This window comes from Lissotriton vulgaris, chromosome 7, assembly GCF_964263255.1.
Source record: "Lissotriton vulgaris chromosome 7, aLisVul1.2, whole genome shotgun sequence".
NCBI lineage: Eukaryota > Metazoa > Chordata > Amphibia > Caudata > Salamandridae > Lissotriton > Lissotriton vulgaris.
Window position 1 is genome coordinate 416,018,809 of NC_141695.1, and position 21,002 is coordinate 416,039,810.

The following is a 21,002-nucleotide window of genomic DNA, read 5'->3' on the forward strand; positions in this document are numbered from 1 at the left end:
TTAAAAAAAACATGGTTCACTGCATGAATATAGAAACAGGTTAATCAGATGAATGCAGCTCGAGCCATACAGAATCGGAGATCTTCTCACACCTGATTATGTTGAAAGCAAATATTAGAATGCAATAGGTCTCAACCACCGGTAATTATCAAACCAGTTTCAACATTGCAGTACTAGGCACACATTGGAATCGCGACCCAGCAGATAGAATCATAGACAACATGGAAATTTACCAGAAAAGAAAACCACACATATTAGTGAAGAAGAAACTGAACATTGAGACCATGACACAGAGGTCCCACAGTTCAGTAAGGGCTCTATTACAAATCTAGTGTTACACAGACCGCTAGACTAGTGGCGGCGCGACGGTGGCGGTCTTCCAACCACCCTTTTACAATTAGGGCAGTCGGACCTCCATTGCCTGCCGCAGGTGCTAGGAAACTGCTGTTCCCTGGCAGGGTTGCGGCAGTCAGGAGGCTGCAATGTACTTTGCTGGACCACAGCGATTCCGCCGAGCATATTACAAGTTTCCTTTCCACTACAGTTTTCGTGGTGGTTTCTCTGCCATGAAACTGTGGCAGAAAGGAAACAAAGGCACCCTACAGGGCCCCCTTGTGCCACTAGACCCTGGGGTGCATGCAGCCTTGTGAATGCACCCCATTTCCTGCATGGCATGGACTTTGCAGTCCATGCCATTCAGGAACTGTTTTTGACGTTTCCATTGCAGTGCCGTGGGATCATAAAGAAAAAGCAAGCCAGAAACGAGAAATACGTATAATCTGACGGACAGCCCAACCACGGGTTGACCTGATGCCGCACCACCAAAGTCGTATGCAGGCACTAAGTGTTCTAGCCCCTACTGAGAAAGGCACAAAAGAACAAAATACCTGAAATTGTAACATAAGATAAATAGCATGAGGAACAAACTAATCAGAAATTACTCCAGTCCTCATAGGTCCAGCATGGTAAATCAACACAAAAGCACAGGACATTTTAGGCAACCTGAGGTAACAGTATGCAAGCTATCTTTGCTAAAATAGAAATATTACAAATAGTGCCAGCAGCAAATATACGAGAATAATGCTTAATATTTTTCACACAGAGATTCTGGAATGTAGATCATTTCTGCCATGACTTGTAGTATCCTCAACAAACCCAAATTTGGACACTGATCCTGAAGAAACAATGTACCTGAGAGCACATCAGAGAGCAACGATAGGCACAATACGCATGCTACAATTAACCAATGAGATCATTTATGCAGAAGTTAAAATCAGCATGCTCGGTCTCAATAATAAGAATTGCTTGTATGTATGACTGGGTTTGCTTAGAGCCGTCACAGATAGAAAACACATTTCAATGTATCGAGCGTAGCAAAGATTGCATTTACAAGACAGGTGTGAGAAGGACACATGACACATGACTTCAGAGATGGTGAGCATTACTGATGACACATGGATGAGTAGCTACTTCATTGTGCCCAACAAGGTGCTCATAACAATTCATCCCTCACCAAACACTCAACACCCAACATGACATTATGACTTAATGAGAGGCAGAGTCACCAAGCATTGTTAAAGACATTCTAGGGTTGGAACATGTAGTCTCTTATTGATAGATATTTCTGAAAGTTCCTAGAATTACCATGTCCTTTCTCCAGAAGTACTCTTCAATTTGTACAACAGCCCTCGAGAAAACAATGTAGAAAATTTTAATCAGTAATTCATCATGTTTTGCTCTATGTCCTGAGAAATCAGGTATTCAATTTGGTATTGCCTCAGACACACTGGTGCATTCCGGAACATGTGGTCTTTCCCTACTTAAATTTAATGAAATGATACATGGTGTACTCCTTATACGGAGACACAATTGCAGCCCTACTATAACACTACTTTTTCATTCACTCACCATCTCCTTTTAAGAAGATCTCCAAGTATTCCTCAAAGGTTCCAGAGTCCTGGTAAAGGCATAATACTTTGGAGAAATGAAACAAAGAAACCATAACATCTTTTGGGTTCCGAAGTGTGTAGATTATCTAGGATAGAATATATAGATGGAAACAGCTGATTATTAAAAGAACACCATTTAATCAGTTGTCAAAATTACACATTCATTTTGAGATTTTTGTAATTGGAGTAACCAAATATTAAATGCAACAATGATGCAATGTAATAGATATAAAGGTCCCACATGCTTCTTTAACCGATAACTCATGGACCAGAAAAATAAGCCTTGGCCAACATTATTTTCACATCATAAATAAAACTACATATGCTGAATTTAAGCAGCAAAACAACAGAGATCACACATAAATATATGACAGGTATGCATTCCTGCAAGAAGAACTTGTAAGCTAAAGCTGGCAGTATTGAAGTCAACCCATTGCATAATGGTCATATTTTGGAGTGATGCATTTCATTTTAACAAATGGGATTGGCACAGGTGCCCTGAAAAATGGCAATAACTGATCCATTTTTTACAAAAAAAAAAGTAATCTATTTGTGGCAAACCCAAATCTATTATCGAACAAATCTAAATGTTGCGACATAAATTTATTGATGAATCAAAAAGGAGATAATTTGTTAAAAACAAATGATTTGTAATTTGATGAAAAAAGCGATTAAGTGAAGCGGATTTTTAAATCCTAGTCAAAATTGCAAATAGCATAAAAATATTTCCCTAATCTAAAATGCAGCAAATAATTATTTAAGACAACTTGGTTGATTAAATCAAGATTTGACTAAGTGGTAGGATTTGAAAATTATTGGAGGATGTTTAAAACATTTTTAAACATGAAGATGTTGTTGGGGCTTATAGCTTTTTCTCCATGGCAGAAATGTTTAAAATGCTATTTCCCATATGCCCTTTGGCTGTAGATAAAGCCATTGTTAAATATAGCCATCTTTCTCAATAAGTAATTAAAATTTGTTTTTGTGACTATTTTTTAACATTACAATGGATAATCTTCCCTTCTTTGGTGATGTTCTTTTAACAGTTTTATCTTCCCTAAGTAAGCAGGGGTCAGATGTATTATTCACATTTGTATGTGTATTTGTAGGTATACTTGTAGAGCGCGATCCTGTCACCCAGAGGGCATCCTGGCACTTGAAGTTCGGTCCCCAACACTTATCGCTGCTCAGACATTTCTAGGAAAGAGATGCGTTTTTAGGGCTTTTCTGAACGGATAGTAGTCCCTATGGCTTCTCAAAGAGAGTGGCAGGGAGTTCCAAAGTTTGGCCGCTGCGACACTAAACGAGCGGCCACCCATCCTGACTCTCTGGAACCTTGGGACCACAAGCAGTTGTGCCGAGGAAGAGCGGAGGAGCCGCGGGGCAGAGTACCAGGCAAACATATTCTGCAGTGGCACCGGGCCCTGTCGATGTACTGCCTTAAACACCAGGCACGCCGCTTTATACAGTACGCGTAGGTGCACCGGCAGCCAGTGTAGGTCCCTTAACGCTAGGGTGGAAGAGCTGAAGTTAGGGCGAGAAAGAGCCAGCTTGGCAGCCATATTCTGCACCCGTTGTGACTTCCCCAGCATCCAGAAGCAGCGCGTTACAGTAGTCTAGATGACTCAGTATGGTCCCGCAAACTACTTCCGGTCTGGCCTGGGCAGGGAGGAGGGGCAGGACTTTACGCAGCATGCGTAGCAGCATCATGCACGAAGAGATGGTCTTATTGACGTGCATGTCAAGTTGTAAATTTGGGCCAAAGATCACCCCCAGCCAACACTGGCTCGGGGAAGGTGGCAGGCCAAAAGTTCTATGGGAGTGACCGCGGAATCCGGTCCATGGAGCAGTGTAGTACCTCCGTCTTTGTGCTATTAAATTGTAGGGAGTTGGCCCGCAGCCAATCCGCTGTGGCTGCCATACAACGATGGAATGTCTCCAGCGGGACCGCGTTATTTCCTTCCAGAGAAAAGACCAGCTGGGTGTCATCGGCGTAATTGAAAGCCGAGATACCGAAAGATTTTATAAGCTGGACCAGAGGGCGGAGGTACAGATTAAAAAGTAAGGGGCTGATGGCCGAGCCCTGTGGCACCCCCTGCCCTACTTTCCGTGGCTCCGATCGAAATGGAGGCAGCGCGATCAGCTGCTGCCGGTTGTTGAGATAGGAAACCAGCAAGTCTCTTACCCCCCCCTGTGATCCCGCACTTCTCGAGCCTCCTGATAAGGGTCCGATGGCAGACCGTATCGAACGCGGCCGACATGTCGAGCAGCACCAAGAAGGCTGCCCGACCACTGTCGACACGCGAACGGAGATTGTCCAATACGGTTACCAGTGCGGATTACGACCCATGCCCCGGACGAAAGCCAAACTGTCTCATCGAACCATCCAATTTCTTCCAGGAAGCTCGAGAGGGAGCGGGTCATCCATTTTTCCACGATCTTAATAGGATAAGGGAGCAGAGAGATGGGCCTGTAGTTGGAAAGACAAGCGGGGTCCAGCGTTTGCTTTTTAAGCAGTGGTGACACGACTGCCAGCTTCCAGCACTCGGGAACGCTTGCCAACTCCAAAGACTGGAGGCAGATGGAATACAAAGGCTGGAAAAGTTCAGCCTGAAAAGCTTTCCAGAATTTGGGTGACAATGGAACGAGCGGAGAGCCCGAAGACACTGTACATGCCATGCTGTGGAATTCCTCAAAGGAGGGACTGGGAAAGAGTCTTAGTTGGGGTCGACTGGAAAGAATATCCGGAGCTTCCAAACTAAGATCTGGGTCACTCGGCTGGGGTCGACTGGGTGACTGGTCCGGAGCTCCCAAGCCGGGGCCAGAGCCAACCGGCCGGGGTCGACTGGACGGGTCACCCGGAGCTCCCAAGCCAAGAGCCGGAGGCAGTGGATTTTTTAAGCCATCCAGGATCTTAGCGGTCTTCTCCTCAAAGGCACAGGCCAGGGAGTCACACAGGGCCTGCGACGCAACGACCGTATTGGCCACGCACACAGGATGGGTCAAGTCCCTTACGATTTTAAACAGGGCTTGAGACTTATTAGGCGCCTGGCTCAGGGTGGTTTCCAGGAAAGCCGCCTTAGCCCCCTTGATCTGTGCCTTATAGCCCTGCAGTGCCAGCCTGAACGAGGCCCTCGCTGAGGTCGAATACTGCTTCCTCCAAGCTCTCTCGGCGCGTTTGCAGCTCAGCTTTAGCTGCCGCAGCTCCTCCGTATACCAGGGACAGGCCCGGTTCAATCTACCTCGCTACTTGCGAAGGGGCGCAACCTTATCTAACGTATTAGTAATGGACCGGCACAAGGTAAAATAACTTTCCTCCACCGAATTACTCAGGCAAAAATTATCTGGTAATAGGGAAGGTAACGATGGTGAATTTAGTAGCCAGGACCAAGGTCTACCCAGTTTAGCCTGTCCGACGCCGGCTTCCCCCGAGGGATAATCCCCTATGCAGAGGGGGAAAGCATCCAGTGAGTGGTCGGTCCAGTATTGACATAGGATATCATTGACCATCACTAGTTGTGCGTCAGCAAAGACCAGGTCCAGGGCATGGCCCCCCCTGTGAGTCGCTGATCGAACCAGTTGCTGCAACTGAATGTCGCCAAGAGCTTGACAGAGTGTCGTAAATGCACCATCCAGCGGGCCGCCCTGCCACAGGTTAAAATCCCCTAGGACCAGCAGCTTGGAGTGGGTATTAGAGAGGTCATATATCAGGTCGACAAAGTCTGATAGGGAGGGTACCGAGCCCGGCGGACGATAACAAAGAACGCCCGTGAGCAGAGTTCTCTAGCTGGCTTTGAAAGAGAATCCCATCAGCTCAAAGCCCGAGACCTCTCTAATTTTGACCAGGGAAGTGCAATTTGCATGCTGATTGGGTTGAGAATGTAACTGCAATTTGCGATGCATCCCATGACCTAATTAGTTACATCGCAAACAGTCGATTCACAAGGGGTTGCAAAATGACCTAACTGATGAATATTAATTAGGCAGGTCACAATTTGTGACCCACTATAATTGGCTGACAATACAGGAATGGGAGTCTCCAAGATAGCTTAGCTGCTTGAACCAAGTAACCGAATATGAGCAATGGTATCCTGAGCAAATCAGTTCACCTTTTGTTAGATCTTGTTTGGGGCTAAAAAGAGGAGTGGACTCTCTACTCAACTACATAAAATAGGATACCTTGCAAATCTTTTTTTTGTGCTGTAATTTTTTATTAACATTTTGCAAAAGTTCATCACAGGAACAATGATGATAATAATATCTAAGATTTTACAATAGATAGATAAGTATATAAAAATAAGGACAAAAAACATATGCAATGTATTTGTTAATACTCTTTAATTCCTTGCACGTATTCTTTCTTTTTCTCTTTCCTCTATTTGCCTCCATTATCTAAATATTCAATATTTTCCTTATTCATCTATTTATTCAATTATTTATCTCTATATGTATTCTATTTATTAACAAATACCTTGCAAATCTTAACTGTCTTCTGAACTCTCAGAAACATTTTGTTGTTGTTAAACTAGCAAGTTGACATCACTATGTATGTAGATGCTCAAGTTTTAGTAGGTTTTGCTCGGGGCACATATTACTTTAAATTATACGTATAACTTTTCAATTGTAAGATTTGTGTAGCTTAATTTGGTTTTGTATATAAATTACGTTTTGAAATAATAAATTACGTTTTTCTAACTATAACTAATTTTAAATCTCAATTTTTTCAATTAAATGTGTATTTAATTTTGTAAAATGAATTGTTTCTAACCATACAAAGTTGTTTATTAGGGTATAGATTTTTCAATACTGCTTTTTTGGTACCGCTTTACTTTTGTCGAAGGTCAAAGTTCATTATAAGCATCAACCTTGCTTGCAGGCTTGTTTTGCTTTCACTAGTTATGCCTCTTTAAATATTTAAAATGATATTAGCAACAAAGAAATATTTGTTTTTTATAATATAGATGTGTTTTAGCATTGCACCTGTAGTTGTGTTTGTAAACTCCACAGGTACCTCTATAGTATCGAGATAGTACTGCAGTAATTTTGCTTTTGTAGACCAGCATTTCATTGTTCTAGAACTTTGTCAATTGTGGGAAACAGGAAGTGTAAACCTGTTAGCCCCATTCAATTTGATATCTTCAAAGGAGAAGGTTATGCTCTTTGACTGCGAGAATGGAAAATTGTTCGTTCTGAAGCCACCTTTGAACTTTTGGAGAATTGCAATGGCTGAAGAAGATGCTCCTGTGCTGTTGCAAAAGGCAGAAGCAGAGTTGGAGGGGAGAAAGAAATTAAAGACATTCATTCTATAGGAGTTTTTAAATGCCCCCTGGAGGGAGAAAGGTGAATTTAAAACGTATAACCTGCGACCTATGCAATGAAGTTATTTCCCATGGGAACATAAAGCAATACTTATTTGGAACCACAGAAATGAGAGAACAAGTGCAGGCAATTATTTCCACCAGGTTGGCACATGCAGAAAGAAGGTGTCAGAAGGAGATAGCTGAGGTTGAAGCAAGAACATCATCAGTGGACACCTCTATGGTCACTCGAACACCTATGACTCCTTCTGCTTTGTCAGCACCTCCACCACCACCTGCTGCATCTGTCCCTTCAGTAGTACCTTCTAATTCTTCTGATCCATTGGCATCACCATCAACCCCCCGGTGCATCGGTCCTTCCACCGATACCTGCTCCTGGTGATGGAGCAAGGTTTCATACGTAAAGTGACTTGCTCAGATTCAATCCTCTCGAAATAATAGGTAACCTATTAATCAACATGTTTTGTATTACCAATAATTGCACCACACAACATTTCTAGTATCTAGGGGAAGCTTTCCTATGTGCTTTTACTATCAGTAACTCAAGTGACTTAATATGGCCTCCGAAAACGCGGGAACTCTTCAGCGCATGCGTCTGCCATATCTATGTGGTGTGACGTCTTTCGCTTTAGGTGGGAAATCTTTGCAGCTGCTCACTAGTATTAAAGATGGCCGCTTCATGTCTCACACATTAACCCGTTTACCTTGGTGGCAATTCCGCAGCGATGCAGGCGTTCAACGGAGCGGGCGGGGCTGCGTCGGCCAACGGTCATGCGCAGCACCCAGCAGGTAGTGCTCGCGTCAGCCATTGGCCGACCGGAGCATGGAAAGGGTTAGTGCATCTGCTTCTGCTTGAACTACACTATTGTTCGTTCTGCCTAACTATTAATGCTATAGTTAAAATAAATTAATGGGAATAGAGTAGAAATAAGTGGAATACATTGCATTAATTTATTCTCACATTCTAATGTGTCTTACTTTGACTTTATCATTAGCTCGTATTTGGGCCTGAAGAGTAACTTGTAACGCCATTTTGAAAACTGCACTGCGCATGAGTCAAAGAACCGAGAGTCATTGAGCAGTGGCATTGTACTAATGCCAATGACAGCCTGGGAACTCGACCCCGTGTACTTCCAAGAGGAAGAGACTATATAATTTTTTGTACTTTTTATATCATTTTGCTACAATAATGCTGGGTGGAATAAATTCATGGGAAAGTAAATTATGGGCGGGAACATTGATCCACGTTATTGAATGAAAATGAACTCTTACTGGTATGGTGTGATGACCTCTCCTCGCCTTTCTGACCATCAAATCAAGGGAATATATGAATTCTCAACACTGGGGTGTAGGACATTGCCCTGGAAAATGGTAAAACTAAGGTATGCTTAGTCAGTTAGATTGTCCAACTTGTCACAGACCTGTCACTGACCCAACGTATGCTGAAGGAGATGGAGAACAGAGGTGCTAGTCAAGCCCTCTGTTCAAAAGAATCGGGAATTGCTGAGGGAGAAGAATTGATGACCCAGTCGGGGTTCGAGTGTTAGCCGCAGAGAAAGAGAGGGGTGTGGCGCTGGTGTTGCAAATAGCGGAGGTCCTGTCCTGATCCACAACTGTCCTGATCTGAATCTGCACCTGTCCTGTCCCATTGGGCCCAGATTAGTCGGGAGCCCTGTCTTTGTACCAGCCCGTGGCCAGGGTTGGTCTTCACACCATTCTAATTAAATATAATCTGTGTGGTATGTCCTTGTACCGTTCCCTTTTCTTACCCTTCCCAGGTATCAATGTCTAAAAGAAATCTTGTAATATTCCTACAGATCATTGCTTTGATTATTATTTTCTTACTTGAAAAGGCTTTAACTGCACTTGTATGGACTCTTGCTAATAAGACTTTGCATAGATAAAGTGTTTAAAACTTTCCCGAGTCTATGGTTATTTTAAAAAGGTAAATGTTATATTCTACCTTTTATGCTAACTCCCTGGATCCCTTAGGACTTTAAGTACAGGTGACTAGGATTGGTAAGTCAAAGTGTACAGCTATAAGTCCTAAGTGAATTAAAATTCTGATAGGCAGGCAAGTAAAGTAGGATTACTGGTTCATTGTGTGTATGTTATGGGCCCAGGTGAGTATGGCAAATCGAGCTGGTGATCCCGCGCGCCGTCACTGGTACTATGGTGCCAATACATCTTTTGAGGCAGAATTGGGAAACTATAGAACAATATGGCAGTACAGCGACATTTGTCTTCTCTACTATTATTGTTGGTGGAGAGAGAAATGTGACCACCCATAATGAACTTGTCACTGCTCACCACTGTAAGGCTTAGTTTTTTTCTTTTTTTGCCATTGTTGTCCTGATTCTAATTGAGACTATTGTTTTGGTTGGTTATGTGACCATGTTCCACAAAAATAAAAAAATAAAAAAGTTTCAGATCTAACCAAATATCTCAAAAGATAATGAGCTGCTCCCAATATTAACCAGATTTTTTCAGGTATCAGAAATACTAATTTGTAATTAATATAGAGATAAATGGTAAGTGTAAGGTAAGTAAACCATGTACCTTTTGGTCACTTCATAGTAGATGGTACGTTAATAATAGACTACTACAGTGATATTTTATTGTATTTAATAAACAGAACACAAACTCAATCTACCATGGTTTTCCTTTTTATGTTTGTTCACGAAAGACTGCCATTTCTGTTACGCAACTATGTCATCATTTAGAAAATTTACAGTTCAAGATGATCATGTCATAGATGTTAACATGAACGTTTAATTTTTTAAGGACTCCACAAGGTTTTTGACATGTATCAGTATTTTATTTTAAGTATTACAGTTTGTTTTCATATTTCACAAGTAGTAAGAGTAGACAATGTAAGATAATTTATTTGATGTTATGTGCTGCTAAACAAGTAGGAGCAACAGCTACAGAAGATAATTTAGAGCTAGTATATTTATGCACATAAACAGTAATTGCTTGTTCAGTTACATATAGTAATGTACGTATGTAAGTAGTACATTCACATATTCCATTTTCATGTTGAAAACCACAAGCTACAGATTTTTATTTTTTTTATACATTTCGAATTGTTGACTATTTAATTGATGTACTAAGTTATCTAAATTATGTGTGTCCTTTTTGATTTGGTCCACTGCATTTGGAGGTTGCATGACAATGCATGCCTTTACCACACATACCTTTACAACGCAGACTTTGCCATGCATATACCTTTACCACAAATGTATATTGGATCACAGTATGCACTTATGCACTTGGCATCCTCATAGCATAACTTATACTTCTGAAGTCCTGAAGTCCTATCCCTGCCTCTGTCTTTAAAAAAGTCACAGCCCACATAAGCTGAGAACATTAACCGATTGGTCTGACAGTCTTGTCAGATTCCTTTCGGTAGTCCGCTGACTAGAAAGGGACTACTGGGCCCTAATCATGATGGCTGAGGTCATTTGCCACTGGTGATCTGGGGACTGTCCAATTATGCCACTTCAAACTAGGCCAAGTTTAACCCTTTGCACACTGGACTCTCAAAGTAGCAAAGGGGAGAAGTCACTGGCACCTCAAGGAGAGTATGTGGGGGGCAAGAGCTCAAAACACAACAGTTAATGAAGAGACGCAGTAATTTAATGTAGCACAAAATAGGCAATGGGAGGAATGCTTGCAATAAATCAAAATACTGGCAATTGTTTGGAGTAGCATTTCACTATCGCCGATTTGTTCACCAAGCCACCTCACCTCCTATTGTTTTTTGTTTGTTTGATGTAATGCGCTAAGTGGCCAGGAGTATGCCCAAGACATGTGTCCCTTTGTTACTGCGCCACTTGAAACAAGTTATACTGAACTGAAGTGGATCAATCAGGCCAACATCAGTCTTGGCTTGACTGTTCCCATTGGAGCATGATCAAGACTGATTTGCATATGGCTCTGTTTCATCTGGTGTGGCAAGGTATGCAAAGGACAGTGCGTTAGAGTACTACCCCAAGTGATTGCCAGTGGATATCCAAGCATTCCTCTCATCACCTTTTGTGTGTTTGATGTAATACAGTATTTGGCAAAAGGAATGCCCAGACATGGTCCTCTTGCTCACTCTTCTGCTGGAGCCAAGTTTAACCCAACTGAAGAGGCCCAATCAGGCTGGAACCAGTCTTGGGTTGCTAGTTTTCTGGTTCAAAGAGGATCTGCCTTGCCTGTTTGGGCTGGACTGTTTGTATTGGAGCAGGATAAAGACTGGTTTGGATGTGGCTGGAACTAATCTGAGATAGGAAGTTGGTTAAAAGAACAATGTGTTTGGAATGCCAGTGGTTAGACTTATTGCAATCATTCCTCCCATCAGCTATTGTGTGGTTGACAATAACTTAATGTCCATCCTAGTGCCTTTTCTTTTCTAAAAGCAAATACTTTAATCACTGAGCAGAACTAAATGCTACACAGTTCAATTAGATGTATCCCTGGTCGTGATCTTGGTAAGCATTTCACCCCCTTGTTTCAGTATTCTCTGCCCTCCTGGGTGACCATAGCAACTACAGTCTGTAGTATACTGTAACAGAGGATGGGATTAGGCACATGTGACGGGGAGGACTCGGGTCCGCCAGGCTTACCTGTCTCACCTCTCTTTGACCAGCATACAGGGGCCTGGAGAAACACAGAAGAACCGGACGACACGCATCCGGAAGAAGGTGGAGAGCCCTGCTTCTTTAATTGGGCGGAGTTGGACAGAGACAACGTCACAGGGCACACCCCCTCGGCTCAGGTAAAGGCCGCCCAGGAACCCTCACAGGTGTGTTTTACACTCGAAGGCGAGGGAGGTGAGAGCGACGGCTGGCGAGGTGAAGAGGAGGACGAGTGCGGAGGGGAGCGGAGTTCGAGAGCGGAGGAGGAGGAGAGGCGGGAGCTGAGGAGAGAAGAAGAAGGCGGAGCGGAGCAAAGTCAGGAGACGGAGGAGAGAGAACAGCGGAGGAAGGAGGCGGAGACGAGAGCGGAGGAGAGAGAACATCGGAGGCAGGAGGCAGAGATGAGACCGGCGGAGAGAGGAAGGCGGGGAACCGAGGCAAAGGTCAGAGACGAGGAGGGAGAGAGGAGCGCTGAACGCAGAAAGCCGAGGGGAGCAGAACCCGACAAGCCAGGAGGCCAACAGGAAGGCTCTTCGCCCAGCCACACTTCATCGAGGGAAGTGTGGCTACCAGAGGTACGATCGCGGCTTTCGGGCTGGGCGGGCTTTAAGTGGGCTAAACCCCCAAAGTAACTCATTGCTCACATTCTATGCACTACCCCTCCCTCACTACCCCAGCACTTTAAACCCTAGACGGAGAATTGTGCACGTGTGATCCCTCACTCCCTCCCCTGTGCTATTTGGCTGAACAGTACGCTAAAACGCTGTTGTCTTTCTTCCCTGCACGGACGAGACGTTACGACACCGTGGAGGAAAAGGCTTGGACCACCAGTCCCAGAATACACCGGGACGAGAGGAGGACAGCGGCCGAGAAGCGCCATCAAAGACTCACAGAAGAGGCTGAGACACCTTTACCATACTACCGGAAAACCATACACCGAAAACGAACCTTTAAGCTAATAAAACCTGTGTTACCCAGATTACCGGTGTCTGTCAATCTATTTGAAGGGACTGTAGCCGCGCCCACACCTACGCTCAACGTTCAGGGCAGCCCCGAGGCACCACAGCACAGATGCAGAATATATCACTCTTACTCTACAGGTTTTGATGTAAAACTCAGTTCAATTGTTCTCAACCCAAGTTTAGTTTGGGAAGAAATGTTCAAGTCCTGGCAGATGATATTCTTGGCGGACACCTCAGTCCTTTAATCCAGTTTCAATTGAAGCCCTGCAATACCTGCTGGGTGATCTCACAGAACAGTGATCTATTGGGTGCAGCCGTGCCTTTTTCCTTATAGCGGCTACTCCTCTGCTACAGCATCAATAGAAGAATACTCCATGCTGGGTCTAGATGTCACTGGTCAGCTTCTTTGGCAGATGATTTCACAGCCTAGTGGGCTCCACTCAACTGTGGCATGTAGTTGAAGCTTACTAGGTCAACTGGCTCCAATTAACAGCATCATCAATGCAGGCAGTAAACTGTTACAATCAGGGGAAGCTGTACTCATTTCCTATGTGTACCTACCTAAACCAAGTGCATCGATAGTGGATTATTCTGAGACACTATTCAGACTCACACACAGAGTCCTGCTATCATACAGGTATCACACACTCACTACTCGGATATCTGCGCATAGGATATCAGCACACATTTCTTGATCTTCACCGCTGATGTGACAGGGGCAGTAGTCTGCTGTCTTTTATGAAGGTATGCTTGGTGCAACTCTCCAAGTCACAGCATAGTACCTGGACCTCACATTGTCAGGAACAGGCCTAGACATCTGCAATTAGACTAGATTAGCATGATATGAGGGCCAAAATAAAAGTGAGGATACCAAGTTTCACAAGCACTCAGGGCAGGGGCACATGCCTGTTCATTGAGGAGGCCATTCCTATACCAACAGGTACACCTCACAGATTTAACTTCCAGAAACCTTATACCACCTAATCATTAGTGTTACATCTGGAAAACTGACATGAAAGTCCATTTCCATGATCCATTCTGACTTTGTGTTTCATTGTCATCAACCATATTCATGGTTTATAAGCTGTTTGGTCCACAAACATGGCACCAAAGAGTTAAGGCACGAGCCTCCTCAAAGCTCACACTATTGCAAAGCACTCCTCTTCAATGGCTGCCCAGTTCTGTTCTCTACGATGCAGTCTGTGGCTGATAAAGGCCACTAGATGCACTCTACCCTTGTCATCATTTTGAGCAAGTAGAGGTCCAACTACGTCATTTGGGGCATTAGTCTGAAAAATGAGGGACTGACCATAGGCGTGTGCCATCTTCACTGATGCGCTACATAGTGATGACTTGAGGTCCTCGTAAGCCTTCTGATTTTGGCGCTCCGAATCACTTTCTTAAGCTACTTCTTAGATGTCATCTCTGTCAAAAATGCAACCATGGTCGTGGATTTGGCCAGACACATCCTCTAATGTTTATTGAATCATGTTTATTTATAAAAAAAAATTGTAAGCATGAATACAGCAGAAACTTGAAGAACAATGAGGTGTACAGGGACATTTTTAACACAGCTGGTGTTCTGCTCATATACTACAACGCTTACTATCAATTCTCTCTCATATATGAGGCATCACTGTGTTGTAAGACCCAGCCCTTGAAAAGATCGTTAGGTGCCATAGCTAATACCTTTGTGGCTGTGCTTTTCTAAGCACATGTGGCCTCTGTTACAATATTTTGATGCACAGCAGTGCATCAAGTCTTCCAGCTGCGCTGCCATGCGTCAAAATAAATGGGCAGGAATGTGCTGTATTTACAAGATAAGGTGCATTCCTTTCCTTCTACCCTGCACCGGAGCACAAAAAGCAGCCATGCACAGGCGCAGATGTTGCTCAATGCTCAGTGCTTATGCCAATTGTGCAGGCTTGTTTTGCTTTCACTAGTTATGCCTCTTTAAATATTCAAAATGATATTAGCAACAAAGAAATACCTTCCTGCACAAAAACAATCATTAAAGACATTTTCCTCTTTCTACGTGTGCTGCATAACATAGCATGCATATTAAGAGGAGAAAACATTGTTGCGCCTCCTTACACCTCCCCTGGGGAGGCATAGAATTCTAACGCAGTCCGAGGTTTACAAAAGGTAAACCTGGGAAAGGGTCAAGTTCCATGGATGTTGCATGGAAACTTTCACAGTAACACGCATGGAACACCCCTTTCACACAGATTTATGCGCAGAAGGGAAACATATTTACAAGGTCATGAAAAAGTCACGCAGGGTGACTTTACATGGCCTTGCAAATATGGAGAAGCCCACTGCGCTACCAGTGCATCAATAAGAGTGACACACTGATGGCCCAATGAGCTTGTAAATAAGCCCAATGATACCTGGTAGCATGATACACCACAGCCATGACATTCTTGTTGCCTGATGCTTTGGGGATTTGGGCAGGGAGGAGGGCCATAAATGTTCTTTCACACCAGACCTCTGTGTCTTTGTATCTCCACATTTCCCTGTCCTCTAGAACAAATTTTCTAACTCATCCTGGGTCTTTATTATGACTAAGTTCCCAGATAAATGCACATTTTGAGCCAGTGAGAACAAGAAATATATGTGAAGTAGGCGACCCACTATTATCTTGCTGGCTAGTGGCTCATGATTTATGGGCTCACAGTAAATCCACCCCAAATTATGCCTTCAGACTACTCACTTGCTGATCTGTTCCTGGGCTTCTTTCCACAGTACTCCAGTACCTATCAAACCCTACAGCTCTTGCAGTGACCCAGACTCCAACACCTGGTTCATTTTGGGTTTCCCATCCTTCCCTCCCTATGGAGCAGGAGTGCTGGGTGTCATGGCCTTTGCCTTCACAGAGTATTCCCAAATCCACTCACTGCTCTCTTCTCTAGGCAAATTTGGTATGGTTCCACCTCTTCATGAGACTCAAGTTCAAACTTGCGCTGTTGATCAGAGCTGAAGTGGTTATAGCCAATGTACGCTTCTGGTCTTGAAACTGGTACTTTGTCCCAGTCAAAGAACATCCAGCATCTTGATTCTCTATTCTACCAGAATTCAGGCAAACAGGCAATTACCATGCCATCCCAATTGGCTACCAAGCCTGTATCCTTGGTAGCATGAAGCTACCAAGTCTTTCTCATTGGTAGCATGGAGAATCTCTTCAAGTTTGATATACGTTCACCCAACCAAAGTCCTAGAAGCACCTTTATCCCTCAGTGCAGGAACTTTTCTTGTATTGTTACTAAGGGACATATTTACAAATAAATGACGAAGCATGGTGCTGAAAACTATTTAGCAGAGCCATGCAGCATCATTTAAAAAGCTCAGGGATGCACTATAGTCACAAGAATACTGCGTACCCCTGTGTTTTCCCTTGTGCTCGTGCTAAAAAAAAGCTGCCTAGCACCAACACAGACACCCTTGCGCTAGGGTGCAAGGGTGTCTGTGTGGCAGGAATGATTGTTTTATGTGCAGGAAGAAATACCATAGTTAATTTGATCAGCTAGAGCCATTCTCCCAATGGCCGCTGTTAATTTATTTGGCAAGTGACCCATAACAGTGGCTTCCATAGACACATTATTCAAAGCCTGAGCTCTACAAGCTATCTCAAAACTGAAAAACCATTCCAAACTGTTATGGACTACCACATACATATTCACAAGCTAAATCGTTATGAAACCTCTTGCAGCTGCACCTGTACCTGCACCTGCAAACTGGGAGGTGGAATCGCATTCCCAGATGTAGCTATCTCTGTTGCTATCCTGAGATTTCCTTTTCTGAGACTAATCTTTCTTTTCGATATCCTCCTGTCTTTTCTGTATTCTTTCCTTTTGTCCCTGAGGACCTAATCACGACTTTGTCCTGTCAATCTCACGGGCCTGTCCTGTTCCTCAGACTTAGCTTTCTGGAAATCCAACTGCGAACTAAGGGTATCAGGCAGCTTAACCCACCTAAGGGAATTAATCTTAAGAGTAGATGACAGTGGTACCTTTAAAATTGGTGCAAGGGAGGGGGAATACTGGAAAGTAAATCTGAGTACACACTTGTGGTGTGACTGGAGGAAGCCTATGCTAAGGGACCTAAGAGAGCTTCACTCTACAGAATTCCCTCCCTTGGTCCCAGACTCTATCATAGTTTCTTAATTGCTGCAGAGTTCCTCTTACTAAACTTAACAAAACCAACAAAGATCTCCCTATCTATCCTATGACCTAAGGACAGGGTGTGAGAGTTTACTCCCTTAAAATGTGTATTGTCCCTTATATTGTGCTGGTAATGCTGTGCTCAGGCTGAACATTTGTCTATGTTAAAGCCAGATGGCACTGGACCTTGCAGATGCCACACCCATTGCCCCCAGACCTAATTTGGGAGGGGATGTGTGCACAGAGAAGACAGAAGTTACCGGGTCCCAATCAAAGTGGTTGAGGTTGTTTCCCACTGGTGTCTGGGAGTCTGTACTACTAGGGCTATAAAAACTTAGGTGAGCCAAGAAGAACAGGTTGCTTAAATTGTGAAATGCTTTTTGTGGTAGATATTCTACCTAACCACATATCCTCACCTTGTGAATATACCCTAAGTGGCAGACTGGATCTGGAACAACTCTAAAACAGTACTACTGCTCATCAGTAGGTTGCACTGTGATTCTGCCCCAACTTTGTTCCCCACTGGAAATGATGGTGGAAGCTGTACATAAGCACCACACATGCAGAACTGTCTACACCATCAGGCACAGAGTCCATCATACAGCTCAGGCATTACATGACATTATGTGGCCAGCAAAAAAGTGCTTTCAGGATACTACTGAGAAAGGGGCATAGGCTCCACTCACATGTGTATACCCGAGCAGAGAATTTGATTGGGTCGTATTCCACTAAATACACTGCTTGAATTGCAGTTTTTTTACAGTAGTGACAAAGCTTATCCTTGATACAACAGGACTGAGTTGGTTATGGGGGCAAGCCGATGATGATAATTTGTAGAGTGCATGGCTGCTTCTTATGAAATCTCCAAGCACTATGGATATATATCTGATCCATTTAATATAAAATGCAATGAGAAAATGTGAATCCTCACCTAGAAGTGCAAGACTTTATAACCACATCATTTAGGCATACTCTGGAGCATAATTATGTTTAGCAATAGAAGTGTATCAGCTGGCTTGCTGAATAACATATGTTTTGAATTAATAAATAAGTATTACAGTGGATGTGTGTGACCAAGACAATAATTTATACATCAATGAAGTTGATACTCATAGGAATTTGTAGTTCTTAAGATTCAAACACATACTACTGATTTATGATAACTAATTGTTAGACAGTGTTGTACCTTGGCTTTGGAATTGAAGAAGGACTTTGCAAACAGCTGGTGGGGAAGGTGGGAGCAGATTGCTCGAGGTGGCTCAACATCCTTCATTTGCGTTTGGCCTTCCACTGTTTCATACCAAGGAGATCGCAGCCAGTTTGGGACAGATTGGGCCCAGGTTGGATCCCCTTTCTTCCGGATAAGGCTCAAGATTTCCAGGATCCAGTTGGTACCTGTGGGAAACCGGGTTCCATTTATCTCAGCAATAAACTACATCATGTACTGTACATTAATCTTGGGTAAATCATTTGTTAAGATATTTCTAACTGGAAAGTTCCACAAGGAATTCATAGTAATAGGAGGATTTGCATGCTACATAGAAAGCCAAAGTCACAACATAGATTGTGAAAAGATCTACAATTGTATCAAAATCTTTGAACTTTGATGTAAATCTTGGAAATAAAATGGTGTGCTTTCACTTTTAACTCTACATAATTACAATAGAGAGATAGTGGGTGGACAGCCGGGTGAAGGTGAGATGTAATGGAAAGGGGGGCTGGAGGTCTGATCTGCTCTCAGTATAGAGGAAGTGAGCAGCAGTAACATGGGAAAGAATGACAAGAATAATCTTGTGGAGAACACATCAATAAGGTCAAATACAAATAGCATAGGCAGCCAATTAGGAAGAGTAGGGCTGTGTGAAATATTCTGTTACACTCACGAATTCTCACAGCTTTGCACTGAGCAAATTATGCATAATGTCACTCACCAGTGCTGCAGAGCACTTGATGAATCAAAAATGTCTTGCTGGAGATAGAACAATGTAGAAAATGTGCAACTAGAAACACTTTCATCACGAACCAGTCCCTTTGCCAGTATCTTAATTAACTTTTTAAATTTTAGTTCTGCCCTTTCATTAAATGCTTACTTGTGCTACCCCAAACAACATTTCACCTAATTTATGCTTAATATTAAAATAAATTACAATTCCAGGAAAAATGATACTAAATTTCACACACACTTAGGAATGAGTGAGCAAGGAAAGTAAATGTTTGCACTCCATATTTTCAACAGTACTTTGGCGGTTACATATACTTCTAATCCTTCAAACAATGTATGTAGAGGATGTATACCTTGTGCAATGGGTATGGGGTTATAGAACATAGTGTAATATTGTTTGCTTCTTACTTTCATAGTAGCTGCTTATGTACATTTGTCATTGTTTAAGATCATTGGAATTTTTGGCAGTTTTTGGTAGGTTGGACATATATTGACTCTTTGTGAAATGTTGTTTTCCAATATACCTTATAACTATTATAGCTTTTGCTTGACGTTAAGGAATGTGATATTATGATTATCACAATTTTTAGGATATGGTATGTATTAAGTTTTATCATGAGGTGTTGTATATATGGTGATAATGTATCATGTAATATTGGGGAGACCATTTGTATATTAACAAGTCCTTTTATTTTTAGCCTTGGGGAAGTCCTGGGCAATAGACTATCTTGACAAAGCACTTTTTGGCCATGCACAGTGCAAGCAGGTGCTGCTACCTTTCTGTCACTTGAGTAGATTTTTCCTCAAGGGGCAGCTTTCTCAATGCGAGCGGTCACCAGCATACGCCACTACTCGCAATGAGAAATCCGACTGTCCATGTTGAGAAATCTCACTGGAAGGTTGTTTTTCCATGCTCATGCTCTCCAACTTGAAGTTGACAATCGCGAACGAGGATAATTCTCACCGGGATGTGGATGTTCCTCGCTCGACAACTTGACATTGACAAACACGAGCGAGGATAATATTTCCGCTCCACAATGCGAAGCAGAGGTTTTGGAACTCCACGAGCTCTGCGAAGTGCAGAAAACTCTGCAAACTCCACAGGCGGAGCAGAGTTCACCGCCTAGACTTAGTATTGCTGTAGATATAATGGACTGTCTTGATTTCTCTGCTCAAGAGCGGCTTTTCTGATCTAAGCCAGTTTGGCTCATTTGCAGTTTTCAGGTGCGCTCCCTCTTTTTGGAGCACCATAAAATATATAAAGTCATTAGCAAAGTTCCTCTTCCAAATTGAGACTAGACTTTACTGAGTTCAGTCGCATTATGCTTACGTTTTCTCATTGATGAAATGGGATTTCATTGGAGAAGGAAATTCCCAATGAGGAATCAGATAAAATTTACATAAAAATAGAAAGGTGCATTGTGTGTTGTAGAAAAGAGATTATCACAAGGACAAAATGCTATATTATCAGAAGCTTTCCAACTCATGGGGAACTAGGCCTCATTACTCTTATTGCTTGCCTCAGCAGAACACTCTATTTCATTATTATCTTCTCTACTGTTCAAGGCTGTTTCTCGACTTACTAATGAATAGGCCATTCTGCCCTCGCATACCTATCCCAGTGTGTAGTTCTGCTCCCACGTTAGAAGACGCTGAGGCTCAGAACAGTAAACTTGAGTTGCCAGTAGCATGTACCCATCTGGCAGGTGGTAGCTCATCTCTCGGTGCCCTCTTTTCTCATGTTCGGCCCAGGCCAGTAACTTTCCACTATGGGCATGGTTGGAGGCTCTGGGGAAGAATCATTATGTGTTGTAGGGTACAGATCAGATTGGACTCCTCTGCAGAGTAATAATAATAAATGTATGTTTGTATTCTCTGTCTGACTGACTCTTCATTATTTGGGAAGGCATAGCAGGTGGGTGTCAATAACCCAGGTGGGCCCTAGGGGCCTCTTCCTTCAGTTGGTGCCTGAAGAGGGACCCCACAAGGTGACCCAACTCACCCGAAAACGGGTTGCAGTGTTCTGGTTGCGTCCAATTGGTAAGC

At 43.1% G+C, this 21,002-nt stretch overlaps 1 protein-coding gene across 2 annotated transcripts in view; it reads right to left on the bottom strand.

Annotated features, from left to right (window-relative positions):
- The window catches only part of LOC147701768 (sulfotransferase 2B1-like), a 355,754-nt gene that overhangs the window by 108,473 nt on the left and 226,279 nt on the right, over positions 1 to 21,002 (bottom strand). For both annotated transcript variants that reach the window (XM_086930394.1, XM_086930395.1), the window contains exons 3-4: positions 18,201 to 18,409; positions 1,909 to 2,035 (exon numbers count right to left, since the gene is read on the bottom strand). In XM_086930394.1, the coding sequence (XP_086786520.1) occupies positions 1,909 to 2,035; positions 18,201 to 18,409 (336 nt within the window). The remainder of the gene's footprint in view (positions 1 to 1,908; positions 2,036 to 18,200; positions 18,410 to 21,002) is intronic.